This window comes from Phacochoerus africanus, chromosome X, assembly GCF_016906955.1.
Source record: "Phacochoerus africanus isolate WHEZ1 chromosome X, ROS_Pafr_v1, whole genome shotgun sequence".
In the NCBI taxonomy this organism is placed as follows: domain Eukaryota; kingdom Metazoa; phylum Chordata; class Mammalia; order Artiodactyla; family Suidae; genus Phacochoerus; species Phacochoerus africanus.
This window is the reverse complement of record NC_062560.1, coordinates 18,075,235-18,098,672: the sequence shown is the minus strand read 5'-3', so window position 1 is coordinate 18,098,672 and position 23,438 is coordinate 18,075,235. Positions and strand designations below refer to the sequence as shown.

The 23,438-nt window shown below is 47.1% G+C and overlaps 1 protein-coding gene across 1 annotated transcript in view; it reads left to right on the top strand.

Moving 5' to 3' along the window:
* The window catches only part of MAP3K15 (mitogen-activated protein kinase kinase kinase 15), a 149,612-nt gene that overhangs the window by 108,914 nt on the left and 17,260 nt on the right, over positions 1 to 23,438 (top strand). Inside the window, exons 15-19 of the mRNA XM_047764409.1 lie at positions 617 to 750; positions 3,747 to 3,874; positions 6,155 to 6,285; positions 6,767 to 6,872; positions 15,763 to 15,920. Coding sequence (XP_047620365.1) covers positions 617 to 750; positions 3,747 to 3,874; positions 6,155 to 6,285; positions 6,767 to 6,872; positions 15,763 to 15,920 — 657 coding nt within the window. The remainder of the gene's footprint in view (positions 1 to 616; positions 751 to 3,746; positions 3,875 to 6,154; positions 6,286 to 6,766; positions 6,873 to 15,762; positions 15,921 to 23,438) is intronic.

Below are 23,438 nucleotides of genomic sequence, written 5' to 3'. Positions count from 1 at the left end.
ACATAACATGCTTAGAAACAGGGGTTTTTTCCTCCGGTTCTTTGTTTGTTTGTGCTGGCCTACGTCACAACCATAGCAACGTGGAATCCGAGCTGTGCTGTGACCTACACCACCGCTCACAGCGATGCTGGATCCTTAACCCACTGAGTGAGGCCGGGGATCGAACCCACATCTTCATGGATACTAGCTGGGTTTGTTCCTGCGGCGTCACAACAGGAGCTCCAGCTTAGAAGCAGTTTTAAATTGCAGCATTAAAGTGGGGAAAAATCTGAGTTCCCTGGTGGCCTAGCAGTTAAGACATCGTCACTGCTGTGGCTCAGGTCACTGCTGTGGTGCATGTTTGATCCCTGGTCCGGGAACTTCCACACGCTTCAGGAGCAGTTAAAAGTTTTTAAAAATTAAAAGAAAAATAAAGTGGAGAGAAATCTTAAAAAACTGAGCCCCCTAAGTTACACATGAGCCGTATTTTTAAATTATTTGCATTCCATTTCATAAAACCATGTTACGAATATTTGAGCAACTGAGAATTCTACTCCCTTTAAAGTAGAAGTAGTTTTATGGAGCTTCTCCACCCCAAGTCGTGTGCATTTTTATCTTGCTGCTTTTCCATCTTCAGTATGAGTACGACCATGATGCGAATGGTGATCGAGTCGTGCTGGGGAAGGGCACGTACGGGGTCGTGTACGCCGGAAGAGATCTGAGCAATCAAGTGCGAATAGCCATCAAAGAAATTCCAGAGAGAGACAGCAGGCAAGTCGGTCGGGCAGGTCTTCTGCCTTCATCAGTTGCCCCCTCCACACCCCAGATTCTGTGCCCACCACTGATGGTGCAGAGGACTAAGGATAAAAGCTTTATGTCATAAAAAATGTTGTAAATCTCGTGGAATAAGGGTCATCTGCTTTTGTTCTCTGCATGTTATAGATAGATTGAGAAAATGAAACACCTTCACCTAGAGGCATGTGGATTGCAGAGTCACGTTTTAAAAGGTGGCTGTAGTTTTATTCCCAGCCATCAACTAGGTCTGATGTTGTGCTTTTTTTTTTTTTTTTTGCTTTTGCTTTTTTTTAGGGCCACGCCCTCAGCATATGGAGGTTCCCAGGCTAGGGGTCGAATCGGAGCGACAGCTGCTGGCCTGCACCACAGCTACAGCAATGCCAGATCCTTAACCCAGTGAGTGAGGCCAGGGATCCAACCTGCATCCTCATGGATCCTAGTTGGGTTTGTTAACACAAACCCAAAGCCACAAAGGGAACTCCTAATGTTGTGCATTTTTATGTAGAAATTTTTTGCACATATTATAAAACGTGACTTAGTGTTTTAATTCACATTCTAACAATTTCAAATGGCTGTTATTAATTCAGATGTCTCACTACAGAAAATTAAATGTGGTAGAAAAAAAAATTAGCTTTTTGCAAGATGGCCTTTTTTTTTTTTTTTTTATACACTGCCCTTCATCCTCAACTGTAGATTTGGAGCTAATTTTGTTTTGTTTTGTTTTGTTTGTTTGTTTTGCCTTTTTGCCTTGTCTAGGGCCGCTTCCCACGGCATATGGAGGTGCCCAATTGGAGCTATAGCCACCGACCTACGTCAGAGCCATAGCCATAGCCACACAGGATCCGAGCCGCATCTGTGACCCACACCACAGCTCATGGCAACGCCGGATCCTTAACCCAGTGAGCAAGGCCAGGGATCGAACCTGCAACCTCATGTTTTCTAGTTGGATTCATTAACCACTGTGCCATGATGGGAACTCCTAGTTTGTTTGTTTGTTTTTTTAAACCACCAGTACTACCAATTCATTTCTTTAACATTTTTTAGAGTCTAATTAAATGTTTATTCCTTTTAAAATTTCTTCCCCCTCCTCATTGTGAACAAGAACATGTTGCCTGTCAAGTGTTTTTGTAAAGAAGCTACATCCACAGTCATGGCCACAGTATAAGGAATCACAGCTCTGTGCTCCACAGGGGTGCTCAGACCACATCTGCAGCACTGCTGTCAGTGCTGAACGCTGCTGGACATGTGCAAACATCCCTCCATCCAGGTGGTCAGTGAATTATTAGGGATGGGTTGTAAGGGATTCCTAGCAACTGTAAGACCCTTCATCATTCCTTGATTCATTTATTCACTCGGGTATTCGTTTTTGTGGGTTACCATATTTGAATGATAAGGCAGGGCCTGAAATGAACTTGTCCAACTTCTTCCAAGGCTAAGAAAGCTAAACGACTTCTCAGGGATGTAAAGAAACAAGACTAGGATCCAGTCTCTTGAGTTCCTCCTGCAGTGTTCTATCATTTATGCTCATGATGGATGAGGTGTTGCCGTTGTTCGTTGGGGAGTATCGCTGGCATGGACCACTGCCTTCAGCTGGTTGTAATAGACGTTTCAGCTTTTCACTGCTGGAACTTCTTCCTGGGATTTCAGAGCTAGAAAGGACCTTAGAGACCGTTTTGTCTGAAGAGACTGATAACGGGCACCTTCTCTGTGCCACATTCTGGACTGGCACTGGGTCCTAAAAGGTGACTAGGATATTGTCCTTATCTTAGGGCGTGCCCCATTGGGTAAGAGCAGAATGACAAGTGCCATAACACAGGGGTTCACAGAGTGTTTGTAGAGCGTTAGAGAGGAATGAATTAGCTTTCCTGGTTGAGTTATGCAAGTTTGAGAAAAGAAAGTCATCTTTGAGGGAGTTCCCATTATGGCTCAGTGGTTAACAAATCCGACTAGGAAGCATGAGGTTGCGGGTTCGATCCCTGGCCCCGCTCAGTGGGTGAAGGATCCGGTGTTGCCATGAGCTGTGGCGTAGGTTGCAGACGCGGCTCAGATTTGGCGTGGCTGTGGCTGTGGCGTAGGCCAGTGGCTACAGCTCCGATTCGACCCCTGGCCTGGGAACCTCCATATGCTGTGGGTGCGGCCCTAGAAAAGACAAAAAAGAAAAGAAAAAGAAAATCATCTTTCAGCTGGTCTTTGAGGGATAAATAGGAGTTCATCTGGCAGAAAAGGAGGCCAGAGCAGTCTATGCTTAGGGAAAACAGAGCTGGTAAGCACGGCGTGTATTCATAGCATATTCTCTGCTGTGACTTGAATGTAGGCTGTGCGACAGCGGGGGACTCTTGAGATGAGGCAGACGTTTTTAAAGATGTAGTCTGACCTGAGTTCGAAGGTCTCGTGTGCCATTTTAAGCAATACGGTCTTCACGTGGACTCGCGAATGGAAGAGATGTGATGGGGGTGTATGTTTTTGGAAGGAGAAGTGTGGTGATCAGGGGAGAATTGACTCAAGAGGCCAGAAGCAGAGGCTGGGAGGTCCATTGGGTTGCTGTGGCTGTAGTCTCAAGTGAGGCCGCAGAATGAGACTAGAAGGCAGCTGAGGACAGAACCTGCCAGAACAGCTCCCTCCGTAGGGGAGCAGAGGGAGAGGGGCTGTGGAGAGAGACCAGGATGGGTGGACACTTCAGACCTTAACAGTAGTGAGAGTAACAGCAGCTCAGTGGGTACCTACCACATGCCAGGCGCTGCCCTGGGTGCTTAAGAGACTTGACACACGTTGCCCCTCAGCTGTCCCGAGTAGCTGGGATAATTGGCCCCTCTTTTACAGATGGGCAGCTGAGTAGTCTCATGGGAGCCAAGCGAGACGACATTTCCAGAAAGAAGGGATGGCCAGCAGCAGGGCAGGTACTGGTGAGATGCGGCGCAGACCCCCAGCTCTGGGGATTTGGCAGGTGACCCGGGCTTTGTTTTTCCTACCAGGTACTCTCAGCCTCTGCACGAGGAGATAGCCCTGCACAAGTACCTCAAGCACCGCAACATCGTTCAGTACCTGGGCTCCGTTTCCGAGAATGGCTACATTAAGATATTTATGGAGCAGGTGCCTGGGGGTGAGTGGTCGCTGGTCTTCTGGTCTCACACTCTGAACACCACTGATGAAAATAGAATATGAACAGCATTATCCATCCTGCTTGTTAAAAGTGACAGATGTTTGAGGTGTGGGTGGGAGAGCATTTGTTTCTTAGAGGAGTTGGATACAGTTTTTTCAGTGTCACAAAAACAGGCTCTTCCTGGCCTGGTAATTCACTCATCAAATATTCATTGAAATCTCCCAAGCGCCAGCCACTGGGCCCAGTGCTGGAGACAGAGAGATAAATAAAGCATAGTCTCTGGCCTTGAGGCCTTCGCAGTCCAGGAGGTGAAATATGCTTTGGAGAAGAGGGGACAGAGGGTTTTTTAAAAAAAAAAAAAAAGAAAAAAAAGAAAAAAGAAATGACATTGCAAAACAACATGTTGACAGTGAAATCCAACACCAGTGGTTTATTCACAAAAGCCCTGAAAGCAGAGGCAATAGAGGGCAGGGTTAAGAATTCGCAGATCTGGAGCCAGACATCCAGGTTGAATTGGCCCCTCCACCTGCACGCTGTGTGACGCCAGTTTTCTGATTGAATGAATGAATTATAAAAATGGAATAATAGTAATAATTACTATAATAATTGGAGTAGGAACAATCATTGGACTTATAACAATGCTATTTCAAAGGGGTAAATGAGATAATATATGTAAAGCTTATAAATTGGTGCCAGGCAGAGAGCAAAAAGTCAGTAAGTGCTCATTTAAGAAAATAGCAATAAAATTAACAATAATCTGAATGCAAATGTAAAACCTTCTGTGAGGAATCTGTATTCAGAACCAAAAAAAAAATGAAAAGAAAGCTGTATTCATTCATTCACTCAACCCATAATTATGAAGAGCCTACCATTACATCTTTTTTTTTTTTCTTTTTCTTTTTTTTCTTTTTAGGGCTGCACCTGTAGCACATGGAGGTTCCCAGGCTAGGGGTTGAATCGGAGCTATAGCCGCCAGCCTGCGCCACAGCCACAGCAATGCTAGATCCGAGCTTCGTCTGCGACCCACACCACAGCTCACAGCAACGCCACATCCTTAACCCACTGAGCGAGGCCAGGGATCGAACCCACAACCTCATGGTTCCTGGTCGGATTCGTTTCCACTGCACCACGACGGGAACTACGGGAACTCCACCTACCATTCCATTAAGAGCCCAAGTATATATCTGAAGAGCCAGGCAGTAGGCTGGATTTTGAGAGTTAAATTTAAGATAAAGTACACTCGCTTCTTCCCTCAAGTTGCTCATCGTCTAGCGGAAAATAGTAGTTGCTATTTCAGGCGTGAAGTCTGAGGATGACCACAGAGTTGGGAGATAGCTGTGCACCTCCCATTTTACAGATGGGGAAACCGAGGCATAGCAAGGTCCCACAGCACTGTATCAAGGGGGAAGCTGAGACTAGCTGATGCCGAGGGCCTGGAAAATGATCTCTAAAATACATAGTCAGAATGCAGTGGAGGGGAGTTCCCATCGTGGTTCAGCGGTTAACGAACCCGACTAGTGTCCATGAGGATGTGGGTTCAATCCCTGGCCTCGCTCAGTGGGTTAAGGATCCGGCGTTGCCGTGGCTGTGGTGTAGGTCAGCAGCTACAGCTTCGATTTGACCCCTAGCCTGGGAACCTCCATATGCTGCGGATGCAGCTCTAAAAAAAGAAAAAAGAATGCAGTGGAGGGAGGTTTTCTTCTGGCCCAAAGGCTCACTGTTTAATAAAAGTATAATGGGTGTGGGTGGGGGGGTTGTTAAGATGGTCCTGCCCCAACCTCCTCCAATCCGGGTCCCCATCTCCTTAAAGGGCCCCTCGCTCTGGTCCTGTCTGCCTCTGATTTCAGGGCAGTGAATAAACCGTGACTTTGAATCGAGCCAAATGGCTGAGACACTCGTGCAGGGTCTGCAGTGTCAGGCCAGCCCTCTCGAGTTCGGAGCACTGCTGTGCTCTGCTCCTGACCCCACACAGCTGAAAAGACATTAAGCCCCAGGGAGGCCTGGCTGAGTGGCAGGGGTCACAAGGGGTTCCTTTCCACCCTCCACCTCTGACCAGGCTGAGGTGCTGGTTCACCTGCAGCTTCTTCTCTGGCTGTGCTGATTGCTCATCTGGGAAGCGGGCAACAGAGGGGAGGAGAGATGTTGGCTTTGTCCCAGATACAGTGATGTGGGTGCAGGTGCTTACATTGGGTGAGAAACATCACCTCCCTTTGTTTCCCGGAACCCTTTAAACTGAATCTTCCTGGCCCTGATGAGCCCTCTTGCTGTGTCGATTTCCAGGAAGCCTCTCTGCTCTTTTGCGATCAAAGTGGGGGCCGATGAAGGAGCCCACCATCAGGTTTTACACCAGGCAGATCCTGGAAGGCCTCAAGTATCTGCACGAAAACCAGATTGTGCACAGAGACATAAAGGTACTTGCTTGTCTGAGCCACTGAGGTTTCTTTTGCTTGTGCATCTCATGTCATGCATGCTGCCGGCACTGTCTGCAGGTGGACCAGCTCACAGAAGGGGCAAGACTGAGCAGTCTGGTCTTCCTAGAAACCCATGACCATTTCTTAAGGTCTGAGTCTCTTTTACATTAGTTTGTTTAAATCTGTCTTTGGGGAGTTCCCGTTGTGGCTCAGCGGGTTAAGAACCTGACTGTTATCCAAGAGGATGCAGGTTCGATCCCTGGCCTCACTCAGTGGGTTAAGGATCCAGCATTGCCGTGGGCTGTGGTGTAGGTCACAGATGCGGCTTGGATCCTGCATTGCTGTAGCTGTGGTGTAGGCCAGCAGCTGCAGCTCCGATTCGACCCCTAGTCTGGGAACCTCCATCCGCCGCGGGTATGGCCCTGAAAAGACAAATCAATCAGTCTGTCTTTAAGCATTGAATGTTTTTCCTTTTCTAAAGGGTGATAACGTCCTGGTGAATACCTATAGCGGAGTGGTGAAAATCTCCGATTTCGGAACCTCTAAACGTCTTGCAGGAGTGAATCCATGCACGGAGACTTTTGCTGGTAAGCAGAACAGAGCTTGACCTGGTGTGGCCATCCTAGAGTTAGGCTTGCTGGAGCCACAGTCCTTCGAGAATTACTCGCTGAGCACCTGAGCGCAGAGTAGGCAACTGGTAATTGAAATGGACAGTGTATTGTCCCCAACTTCAAAGTGTTTTCAGACGTTCCCATCGTGGCACGACGGGAACGAGTCTGACTAGCATCCATGAGGACGTGCGTTCAATCCCTGGCCTTGCTCAGTGGATTAAGGACCTGGCGTTGCCATGAGCTGTGGTGTAGGTCACAGATGTGGCTTAGATCTGGCACTGCTGTGGCTGTGGCACAGGCCAGTGGCTACCGCTCTGATTAGACCCCTAGCCTGGGAACCTTCATATGCTACAGGTGCGGCCCTAAAAGAGAAAAAAAAGTGTTTGCACTCTGACATAACGATGTGCTTAGCTGGCTATTTGTGGTAACATGGTGGCCTTTTGGTCTTTGTCTTCTAAGGTGGGGTAGGTGTTGTACTCTGTTTGAGGTTTTCTGATGATTTCTAACCACTCAGCAAAATGGCAGCATGTCTCTTAAGTTAATAGCACATTACTCAGGATCGTGGGTAATTTTGAATAACAGTATTCCTCAGAAAACTTTTTAGGACATTTTATTGGTCTTTTATAAAAAGAGTCTGTCACTTTAGGAGTTCCCTAAAGTGGCTCAGTGGTTAACGAATCTGACTAGGAACCATGAGGCTGCGGGTTCGATCCCTGGCCTTGCTCAGTGGGTTAAGGATCCGGCGTTGCCGTGAGCTGTGGTGTAGGTCGCAGACGCGGCTCGGATCCCGAGTTGCGGTGGCTGTGGTGTAGGCCAGCAGCTACAGCTCCGATTGGACCCCTAGCCTGGGAACCTCCATATGCCGCGGGAGCGGCCCTAGAAAAGGCAGAAAGAAAGAAGAAGAAAAAAATAAAAGAGTCTGTTACTTTAGCAAATTCTGCTACCTTGGCTTTTGATATGATTATGTTTCCAAGGGAGGCTAATTCCTCTAGGGAATATGATATTCTCAGTGGGTTTCAGCCATTGGATTGTCTTTTCCATGTGTCACTGATGGAATCATGAGTTGAGAGGGACTGGATTCAAAGGATGGTATACAGTTGCCAGCTAGCTTTCCGTTTACGTGTCCGGTGAGTAGAATGATGCTTGAAAGCTACCTATAGCTTTTTGTAATTTCTGCTCAAAAGCAAAACAAAAACTTTGATCCTTGGAAGGAAGTACTGATTTTGCGTAAGTAAAGGTTTATGGTCCCCTAAGGTGTAACAAAAGAATCACAGAGATCTTGCTTGATAGAATTATGAAGCAGCGCTTATAATACTAGAGCTCTGAAATAAGCTATAAAAGACAGATGACTGGAGTTCCTGTTGGGGCTTAGCAGTAATGAACCCGATTAATAGCCATGAGGATGCGGGTTCCGTCTCTGGTCTTACTCGGTGGGTAAGAATCTGGCGTTGCCCTGAGCTGTGGTGTAGGTCGCAGACACGGCTCAGATCTGGCGTTGCCGTGGCCCTGGTGTAGGCCGGCAGCTACAGCTCTGATTTGACCCCTGGCCTGGGAACCTCCATATGCTGCGGGAGCAGCCCATAAAGGAAAAAAAAAAGAGAGAGAGAGAGAGAGACAGATGATTCTTTTCTAATCCTATAACACCAAACTATAGAGTGGACAGACTTGGCCTCAGTTGTGGTGAATAATATCTCAGCTTTGAAAGACTTTTCTTCAACAAGAGAGTTGTTGTATGTTAGCCACTGGACGCCCACAGTGGAGACTCATTCTCTATCTAAAGAGCACTTTTATGCATCAGAAATGACTTCTCCGTTGTAACGCCAAAGGAGGTACATGCACCTCAAAATGGGAACATATTGTACCAAGGACCCGACCAGAATCTCCCAAAGAGTGTATTGAATTTTCATTCATCGCCTGTGATACAAGTATACATTTATCAACATGTAGATATCAGTGAGTATGTATGTACATACGTGTGTATGTATGACTGACCTGTTTGTTTTTTTTTTACTGGCCTAATTGAAAATGACTTATAGCCTTCTCTTTGGAAGCCACCAATTAGCTTGGCAATATGTAGCAAGAGGGGCTCTGATATGACAAGGAGTTATTTCAAGACATAAAACCCCCAACAATTTATCTCGTAATTATCATCCCCGAGGAGAAAAAAAATTCATAAAGAAAACGCATGTATAATTCATTATCACATATCACATTTTTCCAAGTAATTGGCTTGAGGAGGCATGAATTTTGCATTGCAAAATAATGCAGGGGTGTTTGGGGGATAATAAAGAAGGGGGCTCATTTTGGGTAGGAAATTCCCCTGCATATAATTACTCTTTGCAAAACAGAGTGGTTCTGTAAAGACATCTCAGCTGTTGGGTGCCTCTGAATGTGGCGGGGCACTTCCACCCAGACGCTGGAAGCTGTCGGAGCCTGGAAGGAGAGACAAAGGCTTCAGGCAACTTCTTGGCCCCAAGTCCTCCCGTCCTGTGTGCCCCTGAAGGTAAAGGCATAAACCAGCCAGAACCTGGTTCCCAGGCTAGGGGTACAATCAGAACTACAGCTGCCAGCCTACACCACAGCCACAGCAACACCAGATCCGAGTTGCTTCTGCAACCTACACCACAGCTCACGGCAACGCTGGATCCTTAACCCACGGAGCGAGGCCAGGGATCGAACCCATGTCCTCATGGATGCTAGTTGGGCTCGTTAACAGCTGAGCCACGACGGGAACTCCAGATTTCACATAATCTTTCAAGCATCACCCGTGCTATCACCCATTCCTTTTCTGGCTGAATAGTATTCCATTGTACGGATAGACGACATTTGGCTTATCCATCTACCGGTTATCAGGCATTAGAATTCTTTCCCCTCTTTGGCTATTGTGAACGATACTGCTGTGAACATTTACATACAAGCCTTTGTGTGGATGTGTGTCTTCATCCCTATTCGGTAGATACCCAGCAGTGCAGCTCGAAACAGGAACTCTGTACTAGTCTATGGCTGTAAATGGCCTTGGTTCAAATTCTGTCTCAGCCACTTGCTAGCTGTGGGCCAGCATGGTGCTTCACCTCTCTGTGTCTCCGTTTCTTACGTAAAACAGAGATGCTCATAATACCTACCTCAGAGGGGTATATATATTTTATATATTTTAAATGAGTGTGGAGTTCCCTGGTGGCTCAGCAGGTTAAGGATCCGGCATTGTCATTGCAGCGGCTTGGGTCACTGCTATGGTGTAGGTTCCATCCCTGGCCTGGGAATTTCCGCATGCCACGGGTACAGCCAAAAAAAAGGAAAAAAAAAAGAGTCAATATTGATGAAGTGCTTTAAGCAGTACCTGGCTCAGAGCAAGTACAACTGAAATGTACAGTAATTAAATACTAATTTTCACTTAGAGGTCACAAGTCATTAGAGCTGGCAGGAGCCTTTGAGAGAATCAAGTTTATGTGTGTAACTAACATGTTGAACCTGTCAGACTCAAAGGGTGTAATTTTTATTTTACTTTTGTTGCCTATGGCCCTGTACATCCTGCCCAAGGCAGTAGTCCTTTCCCGTGACTTTCCAGTCACCCTTAGATAACAGAGAAAGCCTTAATGGCACGTCGAGAAGCAAATGCAGTCTGAATCCAGTCATTGAAAGGGTTCCCACTAATGCACAGGTGTACATTGCTTAATTGCACTTTGCTTTATTACATTTTGCAGGTATGGGGGGGCAGGTGTGTGTTTGTTGACAAATTGAAGGCTGTGGCAACAGTGTGATGTTAGATGATGATGAGAATTTTTTTTAAGCAAGAAAATATTTGGAGTTCCCTGGTGGCTCAGCAGGTTAAGGACCCAGCGTTGTTGCTGCCGTGGCTCAGGTTCAATCCCTGGTATGGGAAATTCCGCATGCCATGGGCACAGCTAAAAAAAAAAAAATACTTACTTAAGGTCTGTATGTTATTTTTTCTTTTTAATTATTTATTTGTCTTTTCTGGGCCGCACCCACGGCATATGGAGGTTCCCAGGCTAGGGATCGAATTGGAGCTATAGCCACTGGCCTACACCACAGCCACAGCAACACGGAATCTGAGCTGCGTCTGCAACCTATACCACAGCTCACGGCAACGCTGGATCCTTAACCCACTGATCGAGGCCAGGGATCGAACCCGCAACCTCATAGTTCCTAGTCAGATTTGTTAACCACTGAGCCATGACGGCAACTCCTCCTGTGTGTTGTTTTTTAGATGTAATGCTACTGCACACTTCCTAGGCTGCCGTGTAGTTTGAACATATCTTTCACATGCACTGGGAAATCAAAAACATCATGTGGCTCGCTCGCTCCATTGCTGCGTTGGCTTTCCTGGGGCAGTCTGCAGCTGAACCTGCAGTGTCTCCGAGGCCCGCCTCTACTCATCCCCCACTGGTCCTCCTTCAAAGGGAAGCTCCTTTTCCCCTGTCCCATGGCTCCTGTGGCAGGCAGCACACAAGTCTGGGTGTCGGCCTTTTCTGCCTTCCTTGCCTCCTTCTGTAGTCACCAGCCGTGGGCAGAAGGGGAAAGGGACATAGAAAGTGGTCCCTTGCCTGGCACTGTTCTCAGCTGGCTTCCTGCGCTCGGGGCCTGGCGGTTGGTTGCTGTTGCTTGGCTGCCAGATCCCTCTAAATGTAGCTCCCGTGTCCTGGGCAGGGACTGGTCCTTCGGCTGTTTGCCCGCTGCCTCCTCGCCCTCATCTTTTACGCTGCACCTTATACCTGCCCCTCCATCTATTTCTACTGAGGGAACCAGGCCCTGGAAGGCTGTCTTTGGGCAGGATGTCCTTTTAAAAGATCCTCAAGCAGTATTTCTCCAGCGGGTTCTGCATCTCGTGTCCAGGGTTCATGCATCCTTTACCTGCTGCTAATAGGGTGTGGCAATATCCCCAGACCATATGGTCCCCGCTATGCTGCTGTCAGCTGCTTTTGCTCTCGTGGGAACCAGTCCTCTGTGCAGCTTTGTTGCCGTGGACACATGCATATGGAGCTCTGAGTGGGCCCAGGGAGGAGCCCTCACAGGCTCTGGGTTGGGAGGAGGAAGTGGGGGCCCCTCCCTCCAGACCCATCCCTTGGGCAGGGCAACTGGAGTGGCCACGGGGGCCATGAAAAGCTGCACCTTATCTCTCTTTTTGCTATTAATATTAATGGACAGAACATCGTAAGTCAATTATAATTAAAAAAATTTTTCAAAGAAACAGTTCGGGGGGTGGGGGGATGCGCTGGGGCTGTGGGATAGAAATCCTATAAAATTGGATTGTGATCATTGTACAGCTATAAATGTAATGAATTCATTGAGTAATAAAAAAAATTGTAATCAAATTTTGTGGAGTTCCTGTTGTGGCTCAGTGGGTTAAGGACCTGACTAGTATCCATGAGGACTCTGGTTCGATCCCTGGCCTCCATCAGTGGGTTAAGAATCTGGCGTTGCCGTGAGCTGTGGTACAGGTCGTCGACGCGACTCAGATCCTGAGTTACTGTGGCTGTGGTGTAGGCTGGCAGATGCAGCTCTGATTCGACCCCTAGCCTGGGAGCCTCCATGTGCCGCTGGTGCAGCCCTAAAAAGAAAACAAAAATTAACTTTTAGGAGTTTCTGTTGTGGCTCAGCAGGTTAAAGACATTGCTTCTGTGAGGATGCAGGTTTGATCCCTGGCCTCCATCAGTGGGTTAAGGATCCAGACTTGCTGCAAGCTGCAGTGTAGGTCATAGATGCGGCTTGGATCTAGTGTTGCTGTGGCTGTGGTGTAGGGCGGCACCTGTAGCTCCGATTAGACCCCTAGCCTGGGAACCTCCATAGGCCGCGGGTGTGGCCATTAAAAGAAAAAAAAAAAAAAAAAGAATTAGCTTTTAGCACCACTTCCTCCCAGCCCAGAGCCTGTGATGGCTCCTCCTTGGGCCCACTCAGAGCTCCATATGTATGTGTCACATTTTAGCACCTGTATTAGTTAGGATCCAGGCAGGAAAAGTGCAATCACCCTAGTTATTTTTAGAGAGAGGATGTCATAGAAAAAATTGTCTATTAAGCCTGGGTTATCAGAAAGCAGCCAAGCCTAAGAATGTATCCCTAAGGCTTGGAGGAGCAAAGGGGAGGGTGGGATGCAAACCTTTCAGTAGCGGGTGCCCCTGGGCTGGAGCACAGAACTCTGAGGGGACAAGATGAAGCTGTTTCTGGAAGGATGGGGAACAAAAAAGCTGGGGCCCACTGAGGGTCCACAGTGATGCTTGCTAAGCTCTCCTTCCTGGTACTTATGCGCAGGTGGGCTCTTTCCGCCCCCCCCCCCCCCAAACCCTCCAGGGAGCAGCAGACTAAGCAGACATGTGGTTTGCAGAGCCCCAGATCCAGCGTAGCAGAGCTGAGCCATAACAGCTTCACGAACAGCCCAGTGTCAGGTCTAAGGTAATGAATTAGGGCTTAGTCAGGAGGCATATTCCCTGCCAGAGCCTATCTCTCTATGTTCACAGTAGTAGGCATCTGTAGGGGATATTGTGTCACTGGAAGTTCCCTTCCTGGGGCTCCGAGATTTCCTCACACCGCAGCAAGGGCTGCGAGCCTCCACCTTGCCCAACCGTGCAGCCGACTGCACACTTCCCCATCAAGTTTTCAGCTCAGGAGGCTAAAGCCATCATTTTTGCCCTGCTAATCCCTTGCACTCACTGATACAGCCCATTTATATTTAGCTTTAAATTAAGAATTAATTAAAAGTTTTTAGGAGTTCCCATCGTGGTTCAGCGGTTAACGAACCCGACTAGTATCCATGAGGATGTAGGTTCGATCCCTGGCCTTGCTCAGTGGGTTAAGGATCCGGCGTTGCCAGGAGCTGTGGTGTAGGTCGCAGACACGGCTCGGATCCCACGTTGCTGTGGCTCTGGTGTAGGCTGGCGGCTACAGCTCTGATGAGATCCCCAGTCTGGGAACCTCCATATGCCATGAGTGGGGCTCTAAAAAAGACAAAAGGACCAAAAAAAAGAGAGAGAGAGAAAGAAAAATGCTGATAAGACATTGGATCTTCAAGAGGAGGATGTAGTTGGTAGCATCGCCAAACTTATTTTAACCATTGAGCCCTTTGTTTTCCTTGATGAAGACTCAGCCTGCTTGGGTTGTGTGATCTTGAGGCAGACACTGGAGTTTCTGTGCGCATGTGTTCTCTCTTCACACCTTGGCCAATATCCGAGTTTGCTATTTCTAATAAACCTCTTGGCCAACACTTAGTATCGGCCGCTGGTGCTTCCACATCGCTCCTTTCCTCTTGCCTCGGGATTCGTTTCAAGGAAAACCAAAGATTTGACTCCCAGAGCCCTCGATTGACCTCCCTGCCCCATCTCCCCAACATCCCCTTCCCTGTGGCACCTCTGGTGGCTCCTGATCTCCACCAGAACTCTTCTTAAGCCAGAGAGCCTTCCGAACACGGTTTGCCATTTGGGCTGCATCCAGGCCACAGCTTCATTCCTTCTTCCCACCCCCTGCCCTGCGTCACACATGGCTCCTGGCTCCCTGGATTCACTCTATACTTCATACCCATCGGCCTTGGCTCGAGCTCGTCCCCTTGCCCAGCAGCCCTCCTATCCCTTTGTTCACCTCTTCAAGCCTCCGGCAAGGGTCGACTTCACTGGCAGCCCCAGCCACCGCCCGCTGGGATCAGCCACCACGTTCATGGCAAGGTCATGCCTTGCCCCACTTGCTCCTGACCAATGACCGAGCACGGTGGGGTTCCTGGCACCAATGTGGCACTCTTCCAAAGGGCAACTTTGGGTCCCAGGCTCCCCAGCAGCCTGGCTAAATCTGCCGCAGAGCTGTTGTGCCATCGAAGACTCTTCCTTTCTCCTCCTCTCGCAAGTGTGAGAGCTGCCTTGCAGCCAGACAGCTCTCCCTGCCCAGCCTCCTCCCTCCCCCTTTATCCTTCATGGACCTTCTGCCTAGTCCATCTCCTGTATGTCCAACTTGTATGTCTCTTGTGTGTCTGACTTGGGATTTATTTCTCAGAGACCCAAACTGACACAGCTAGAGCTTCCCCCAAGTCAAACCAGGCGGAATCGAGCCCTCTTCCATCCATGGTCGTGCCACCCTCTGTATCTACCTGTTAGAGCACTCACTACCTTTCAGCATCACCACTGCCAGCCACTTCATCACCCTCATCACCATGCCTGTCTCCTTACTGGGCAGCTTCTAAGGCTCGGGCACCGTGTTTCTTACATTCTGGTCTGTGTCCGGGTGCCGCGAATATGTCTTCATTGCATTGGATTAGGTCCACTTATCCTTCAAGGGGCTAAACAGTCCTCTCTCTCTCTTTCTCTCTCTCTCTCTTTTTTCCTTTTCTTTTTGTCTTTTTCCCTTTCTAGGGCCACACCCACAGCATATGGAGGTTCCCAGGCTAGGGGTCTCATGGGAGCTGTAGCCACCGGCCTACACCAGAGCCACAGCCACGCAGGATCTGAGCCGTGTCTGCAACCTACACCACAAGCTCACGGCAATGCCGGAGCCTTAACCCACTGAGCAAGGGCAGGGACCGAACCCGCAACCTCATGGTTCCTAGTCGGATTCGTTAACCACTGAGCCACGACAGAAACTCCTGAACAGTCCTCTCTTAACGTGACTAGTATTAAAGGGAGACCTGTTGCCTGTCTCTGGTCAAAGAAAAGATACAACAACATTGTTTATGCCTGAGACCAGACCCAATCTATCATGAATACAACAGTCATAGTTCGCCCCCTTGTTTTCTCATGGTCCATTTGGCTTTTGGACAGTACGGTCCACAGAGTTCCCGTTGTGGCTCAGCAGGTTAAGAACCCAGCACAGTGTCCCTGAGGATACGGGAAAACACTATGGCGTCCACAATCTTTGTTTGCTTTCTTCCCAACAGGCACGCTGCAGTACATGGCGCCTGAGATCATTGATCAAGGACCTCGTGGGTATGGTGCTCCGGCTGATATCTGGTCCCTGGGCTGCACCATCATCGAGATGGCCACCAGCAGGCCTCCGTTCCATGAGCTCGGTGAACCGCAGGCAGCAATGTTCAAAGTACGTGACGTGGTTGGGGATTTCGGTTGCTGTTGTTGGGGAAATGCAATTCAAATCGAACTCTCCCAATCCAGAAACCTCTCCACAAAGGCTTGGAAGAGAAAGAAAACAATGTGTCATTGAATAAGCGTGAGAGCAGAATGCGGCGCGCACCACGGGGAATCCGCTCAGAGACTAGAAAGACAGAGCCCTCGGCCTTTGCCACAGCCGAGCACATTCAGCCCTTGACATCCATGGTCTCAGGAGACAGGCTCACTAGTCGCCAGGCGCAAGGACTAGACGGCACCACTGGTCGCACTGGTTTACCTGACAGCCCCCTGGTAACCATGGTGACCATTTGTGTTCACTAATTGGCTTGACCCAAAGCAAAGATGAGCTTCTCAAATATTGAGGATGGGAGGTAGTTTTGGAGCAAGGCTCCCCTGAGATTGGGCTCCTGTCCTCCCCCAGAAACCCTGAAATTGGAGCACTGTCTTCCTTGATGATGACATTTCAAAGAGACGCCTCCCAGGTCCTGGAAAAAGACAAGTTTCTGGCAAGAGGCTTATTTAGGTCTTAAAAGGATTTATGTGTATCTCAAAGAGACAGAACTTAGAGTGACAGATTTTTCTAAAGTAAATGCTCTAAGAAAAATCAGGGGGTTGGTCCTTTTCCTTTATTTTCAACCGTAAGAATTAAGCTACTTAGTTCATCTGTATTTGCTCTTACACTGAATAAGGCTCAAAGGCCACGTGGGTCTGTGTCTTTGGAGGACAGGCGTCTGACTAGGTTTGGAGGGAAGGGACTTTGGGTGTCAGATGCTATCTCCTCTGTCCTTCTAAAAACCTCCCTGGGGCCCAGTCTTTAGGGCGTTAGCCTGCAGTGGCCTCCTTTGCCTGGCAAAGCAATAAAAGCTTTGATTTTTTTCTTCATTACCCCAAACTCTGTCTTTCTGTTGGGCACCGTGGACAGAGGCCACAGCTTGGCAACAGATTTTGAGGGCTCATCCAGGATCGACTCGTGGGCAGCCAGCCCCGAGGGGCCCCTGGGCTTGACAGGACGCTCTGGAATTCCACTCTATGTCAGCCTCCTTTGGGAGAGCAGAGGGTTGGAGGATGACTCCAGAGGCCAGATCACCAGGGATCCCCACTGTAGGGCCATGCCCCAATCATACCTGGCCTGCCCTCTCCATAATGAGCCCTGCGATAGGAGAGGAAAACGGAGGGAGACCACCCCAGCAGCTGCCAAGGCCATCTTTGCCTTGGGGACTTCTCTCTCTCTTTCTGCCTGCACCAACCCGAACCTCCTACTCGGAGAAATCATTTTGGGGAGGGAGAAAAGTAGCCTCTAGGACTCTGTGACACCTCTGCCAGCACCTGCGTGAGTCCCGCAGCGGCGTGCACTCCGAGGCCCCTCGACCTTGTCTGTCTGTGAAACCTTTGGTTTCCATTTAGGGATTTTCTGTGTGGGAGATACTGATGGTAAAATGCTATTTGGATTAAGGCCACAGGCTGACCAGGACTTAGCAGCCAATTTGAGCCTTGGGCTGTCTGGTTTTCTGGTTTGCGGCTTCCATTTGGCCAGCGAGGATTCCAGTTTTGCTTTCCGTTTTGCGTGTGAGTGTTTCATTCAACTCAATAGGACCCGGAGAGCATTTCTCTGGTTCCATCTGATAATCGCCTAGGAAAGATTTTGACAAACTGGTCGACCGATAGTTATGACCCATGACTAAAAAACCTTATTCCAGTTGTTATTTATAAACCAGTACGTTTTGTATTGTGATATCTGATTCATAATTAAGCTTAGAAAATGAAACTATGAGATCTCTGGTTGTATCTGTCTGTGTGCTTATGTGTGTGTTATTTTTGTCTTTACCGTGGCATGGTACTATCAAAATGAATTTGTGAACTCTACTTAATTGGCTTTAAAAAAAATCAAGTGCTTACATAAATTCTCAAAAATATAGAAAGTAAACTGGCCAGAATCAGTTTTAGGTTCACGTGATCTGGGAAATATCCAACATTAAATTAATATCTGGTACTGAAGGTGGCTTAAGGAGATGGTTTGATTTTTTTTTTTTTTTTTGGTCTTTTTTTTTAAGGCTGCACCCACAGCAATGGAGGTTCCCAGGCTAGGCGGTCTAATCGGAGCTGTAGCCACCAGCCTACGCCAGAGCCACAGCAATGCAGGATCCGTGCCGCATCTGCAACCTACACCATAGCTCATGGCAACAACAGATCCTTAACCCACTGAGCAAGGCCAGGGATCGAACCCGCAACTTCATGATTCCTAGTCCAATTCGTTTCTGCTGCACCATGATGGGAACTCCGTGTTATGCCTAGGTTTATTAGAGATCAAATAAGACTTTACACCTGTTGCACATTTGTCAGCAAGAAAAATAATTTGTGTGATGAAATGTTTATAAGTGAATTAAATACAAGTAAGATAAGAACTTTTGGACAAACTATTTTTTTTGTCTTTTTAGGGCTGCACCTACGGCATATGGAGGTTCCCAGGCGAGGGGTTGAATTGGAGCCGTAGCCACTGGCCTACGCTAGAGCCACAGCAATGCCAGATCTGAGCCACGTCTGCGACCTACACCACAATTCACGGCAACACCGGATCCTTAACCCACTGAGTGAGGCCAGGGATCAAACCCATGTCCTCATGGATACTATCGGGTTCTTAACCCACTGAGCCACAATGGGAACTCCTAGACAAACGTTTTATATATTCAGAATGTCTCCTTAAGAATAATCTTTCTGGGAGTTCCCGTTGTGGCACAGCAGAAACGAATCTGACTAGGAACCATGAGGTGGAGGGTTTGGTCCCTGGCCTCGCTCAGTGGGTTAAGGGTCTGGCGTTGCCATGAACTGTGGCGTAGGTCGCAGATGCACCTTGGATCTGGTGTTGCTGTGGCTGTGGTGTAGGCCAGCAACTATAGCTCTGATTGGACCCCTGGCCTGGGAACCTCCATATGCCATGGATGTGGCCCTAAAAAAAGAAAAAAAAAATCTTTCTGGAGTTCCTGTTGTGGCACAGCAGAAACAAATCTGACTAGTAACCATGAGGTTGTGTGTTCGATTCCTGGCCTCGCTCGGTGGGTTGGGGATCCAGCATTGCTGTGAATTGTGGTGTAGTCGCAGACTCAGCTTGGATCCTGCATTGCTATGGTGTAGGCTGGCAGCTGCAGCTCCGATTCAACCCCTAGCCTGGGAACCTCCATATGCCGCAGGTGCAGCCCCCAAAAAAAGCAAAAATCGTCATCATCATCATCTCTCCAGGGAGTTCACAGTGAGGCGCAGCTGGTTACAACATCCATGAGGATGCAGGTTTGATCCCTGGCATCACTCAGTGGGTTAAGGATCTGACATTGCCATGAGGTGTGGTGTAGGTGGCTCAGATCCTGCATTGCTGTGGCCATGGCGGGTAGGCTGGCATCTGCAGCTCCAGTTCAACCCCCTAGCCTGGGAACTTACATATGCTGCGTGCGGCCCTAAAAAGCAAAGGACGAGAAAGAATAATCTCTCCAGATACTTGGCCACTTGAAATGTAGAGTGATGCTAAGTTAAATGACGGAAGTTTGTTGAACTGCTGGGTCATTCCCAAATAAAGTAAGATAGACATCAATTACTAGACAGAGAAACCAATGTATTTAGGGCTCTTGATCTTCACTATAAGAAAGCACATGTGGAGTTCCCATTGTGGTGCAGCGGAAACGAATCCGACTGGGAACCATGAGGTTGCGGGTTCGATCCCTGGCCTCGCTCAGTGGGTTAAGGATCTGGCCTTGCCAAGAGCTGTGGTGTAGGTTGCAGACGCGGCTCGGATCCCGAGTTGCTGTGACTCTGGAGTAGGCAGGTGGCTACGGCTCCGATTCGACCCCTGGCCTGGGAATCTCCATATGCCACCGGCGCGGCCCTAAAAAGGCAGAAAAGACAAAAAAATAAACATAAAAAGCACATGTTTTTAGAAATTACTGGTATTTGTGTTTACCAGTCTTGAGTACTGGTGTAGAAGACAGTCCACGGTTGCTTAAGGAAAGTAGGATGTTTTAAACAGAAGGTATGAGGAATGGCAATGCATTTTCTTAAAGGAAAAGAATGGGGTTTTTTCCTAGAGGTGATTGCTTCTGAATGGAGAGGAAAATAGGGGACAAAATACTATGGATACAGAAAGTTGTAAAAGGTTTGGGAAAAGGGAAACTTAGTTAGGTAAATGGATTTTCTAAGGAGTGGAGTGGGGTAAGACTTGGGTTTGGTTTCTTGCTGTTAAGAGAACAAAGATTCTTGAAATGCTACTTTTGATAACAGGTTTTGTGAAGTTCTTTGCCTTTAAGTGATCGCTATTTGCTTTTGAAATATTTTGTCATCTTGGTTAAGTAAATAGGTATTATTGGACAGATTGTAAAGGTTCATTTGACCTCCAGAGGACTTTGAGATGCTCCAGGGGAACCTTGAGGCATCTCAGAGCAATACTAAATTAACCAGGATTGTGTGGTGTGTTAAATTACGAAGAAAGAATTGTCAAATGAGTAATAAGCCTTCTCCAGTTATACCGTATTGATGTGTTATTAGTGCAGACATTCTAAAAATTATATGGAGTTCTTACAAATCCAATATGTCCTGAAAATGTTACCACGTCATAATGCTGGCTATTGTAACCAAGTTTCTTTACTGATTACATTGTTTTTATTTTCAGTGAAATAATTTCTATTAGAGTTGGTTTATAATGTTCTGTCAATTTCTGCTGTACAGCAAAGTGACCCAGTCACACACACATATAAATACATTCTTTTTCTTGTATTATCTTCTATCATGTTCTATCGCAAGTGATTGGATATAGTTCCCTGTGCTATACAGCAGGATCTCATTACCTATCCATTCTAAATATAATAGTTGGCATCCGCTAACCCCAAACTCCCAGTCCATCCCACTCCCCACCCGCCTTTGGCAACCACAAGTCTGCTCTGTTTTTCCATGATGTTTTGGTTTTGTAGATAGGTTCATTTGTGCCATATTTAGATTCCATGTATAAGTGACATCATAGGGTATTTGTCTTTCTCTTTCTGACCTAATTCACTTAGTGTGAGAGTCTCTAGTTTCATCCATGTTACTGCAAATGGCATGGTTTTGTTCTTTTTTATGGCTGAGTACTATTCCATTGTGTATCTGTACCACATCTTCTTAATCCATTCATCTGTCGATGGACATTTAGGTTGTTTCCATGTCTTGGCTATTGTGAGTAGTGCTGCAGTGAACGTGGGGGTGCATGTATCTTTTTCAATGACAGTTTTGTCTGGATATGTGCCCAGGAGTGGGATTGCTGGGTCATATGGTAGTTCTATGTTTAGTTTTCTGAGGTACCTCCATACTGTTCTCCATTGTGGTTGTACCAATTTACATTCCCACCAACAGTGCAGGAGGGTTCCCTCTTCTCCCCACCCTCTCCAGCATTTGTTTTTTGTGGACGTATTAATGATGGCCATTCTGACTGATGTGAGGTGGTTCCTTGTCGTAGTGTTTTGTTTTGTTTTGTTGCTTTTTAGGGCTATACCTGCAGCATATAGAAGTTCCCAGGCCAGGGGTTGAATAGGAACTGCAGCTGCTGGCCTACAGCACAGCCACAGCAATGCAGGGTCAAATCTGCATCTACAACCTACACCCCAGCTCATGGTAACACCAGATCCCCAACCTACTGATCAAAGCCAGAGATCGGACCCGCATCCTCATGGATACTAGTCAGATTCATTTCCACTGTGCCACAACGGGAACTCCCTCGTCTGCCTATTTTTCAGTTGAGTTGTTTGCTTTTTTTTACTGTTGAGTTCTATGAGTTGTTTGTGTATTTTGCAGATTAAGCCTTGTTGGTTGCATCATTTGCAATTATTTTCTCCCATTCCATAGGTTGTCTTTTTGTTTTTGTTTTATGGTTTCCTTTGCTATGCAAAAGCATGTCAGTTTAATGAAATCCCATTGGTTTATTTTTGGTTTTATTTCTATTGCTTCAGGAAACTGACCTAGGAAAACATTTGTACGGTTGATATCCGAGAATGTTTTGCCTATGTTCTCTTCTAGGAGTTTGATGGTGTCTTATCTTATGTTTAAGTCTTAAAGCCATTTCGAGTTTATTTTTGTGCATGGTGTGTGTGAGGGTGTGTTCTAGTTTCATTGCTTTGCATGCAGCTGTCCAGTTTTCCCAGCACCACTTACTGAAAAGACTGTCTTTTTCCCATTTTATATTCTTGCCTCCTTTGTCAAAAATTAATTGACCCTAGGTGTCTGGGTTTATTTCTGGGTTCGCTTTTCTGTTGCATTGGTCTGTATGTCTGTTTTTGAATGAGCACTATACTGTCTTGATTGCTGTAGCTCTGTCATATTGTCCAAAGTCTGGGAGAGTGATGCCTCCTGCTTGGTTTTTTTTCCTCGAGGATTGTGTTGGCAATTCTGGGTCTTTTATGGTTCCATACAAAGTTTTGAATTGTTTGTTCTGGTTCTGTCAAAGATGTCATGGGTAATTTGATAGGGATTGCATTAAATCTGTAGGTTGTTTGGGGTAGTATGGCCATTTGAGCAATATTAGTTCTTTACCGATTACATTGTAATCAGATGTTTAATGGGTGCCCTTTTAAGTCTTTGTGTCTTTTTTTTTTTTTATGGTCACACCCCCAGCATATGGAAGTTGCCGGGCCAGGGACTGAATCTGAGCTATGGCTGTGACCGACAGCACAGCTGTGGCATTTCCAGGCCAGGAATGAACCCATGTGACCTTGCCAGACCGAGGATAGAATCCAAGTCACTGTAGTCAGATTCTTAACCTACTGCGCCACAGCAGGAACTCCTTTTGTGCCATTGATAGACAGCTATTATTTACTCTGGTGCTTTTGCAAAAAAGTGCTTTATCCTCAGGAATGTTCACAAGTACCCATTTCTGATAAATTTCAGACAATACCACTGAACTAGGTTAAAAAAAAAAATGAAATCCTAATGAAGAACTTGATGGCTTCATAAAGCAGATAACAAAAAGAATTAGTGGTTATATGGTTATCATGTTTATACTTTGCCTTGTCTGGAATATTACTGGTTTTGATCTGTGTTTTCCAGACATAGGGAAGCTTTTCCCCTCAAACTCCTTATGACTTAGAGCAGTTGGACAAATTAGACCTCTGTGAGTAAAATTAAAATATTATTCTTTTCTCTCTGCTTGGTCCCTCCAGAAATTGGACTCTTGGGTTTTGAGCACTGTTATCAGGTGAATAGGAAAGATTTCTGCCGGCATGTGCAGTAATCTTCGTTTTTTTCTTTTTCAGCTGCATCTGCAGCATACGGAAGTTCCTAGGCCAGGGATCGAATCCAAGCCACAGCTGCATCCTACGTCCCAGCTGCAGCAACACCAGATTCTTAACCCACTGTGCCGGGCCAGGGATCGAACCTGTGTCACCACAGAGACAACACCTGATCTTTAACCCACTGTGCCACAGTGAGAATTCTAGGAAGTTTGATTAACTGGGGACCTCTAGAAAAGAGAAATCTACCAAGG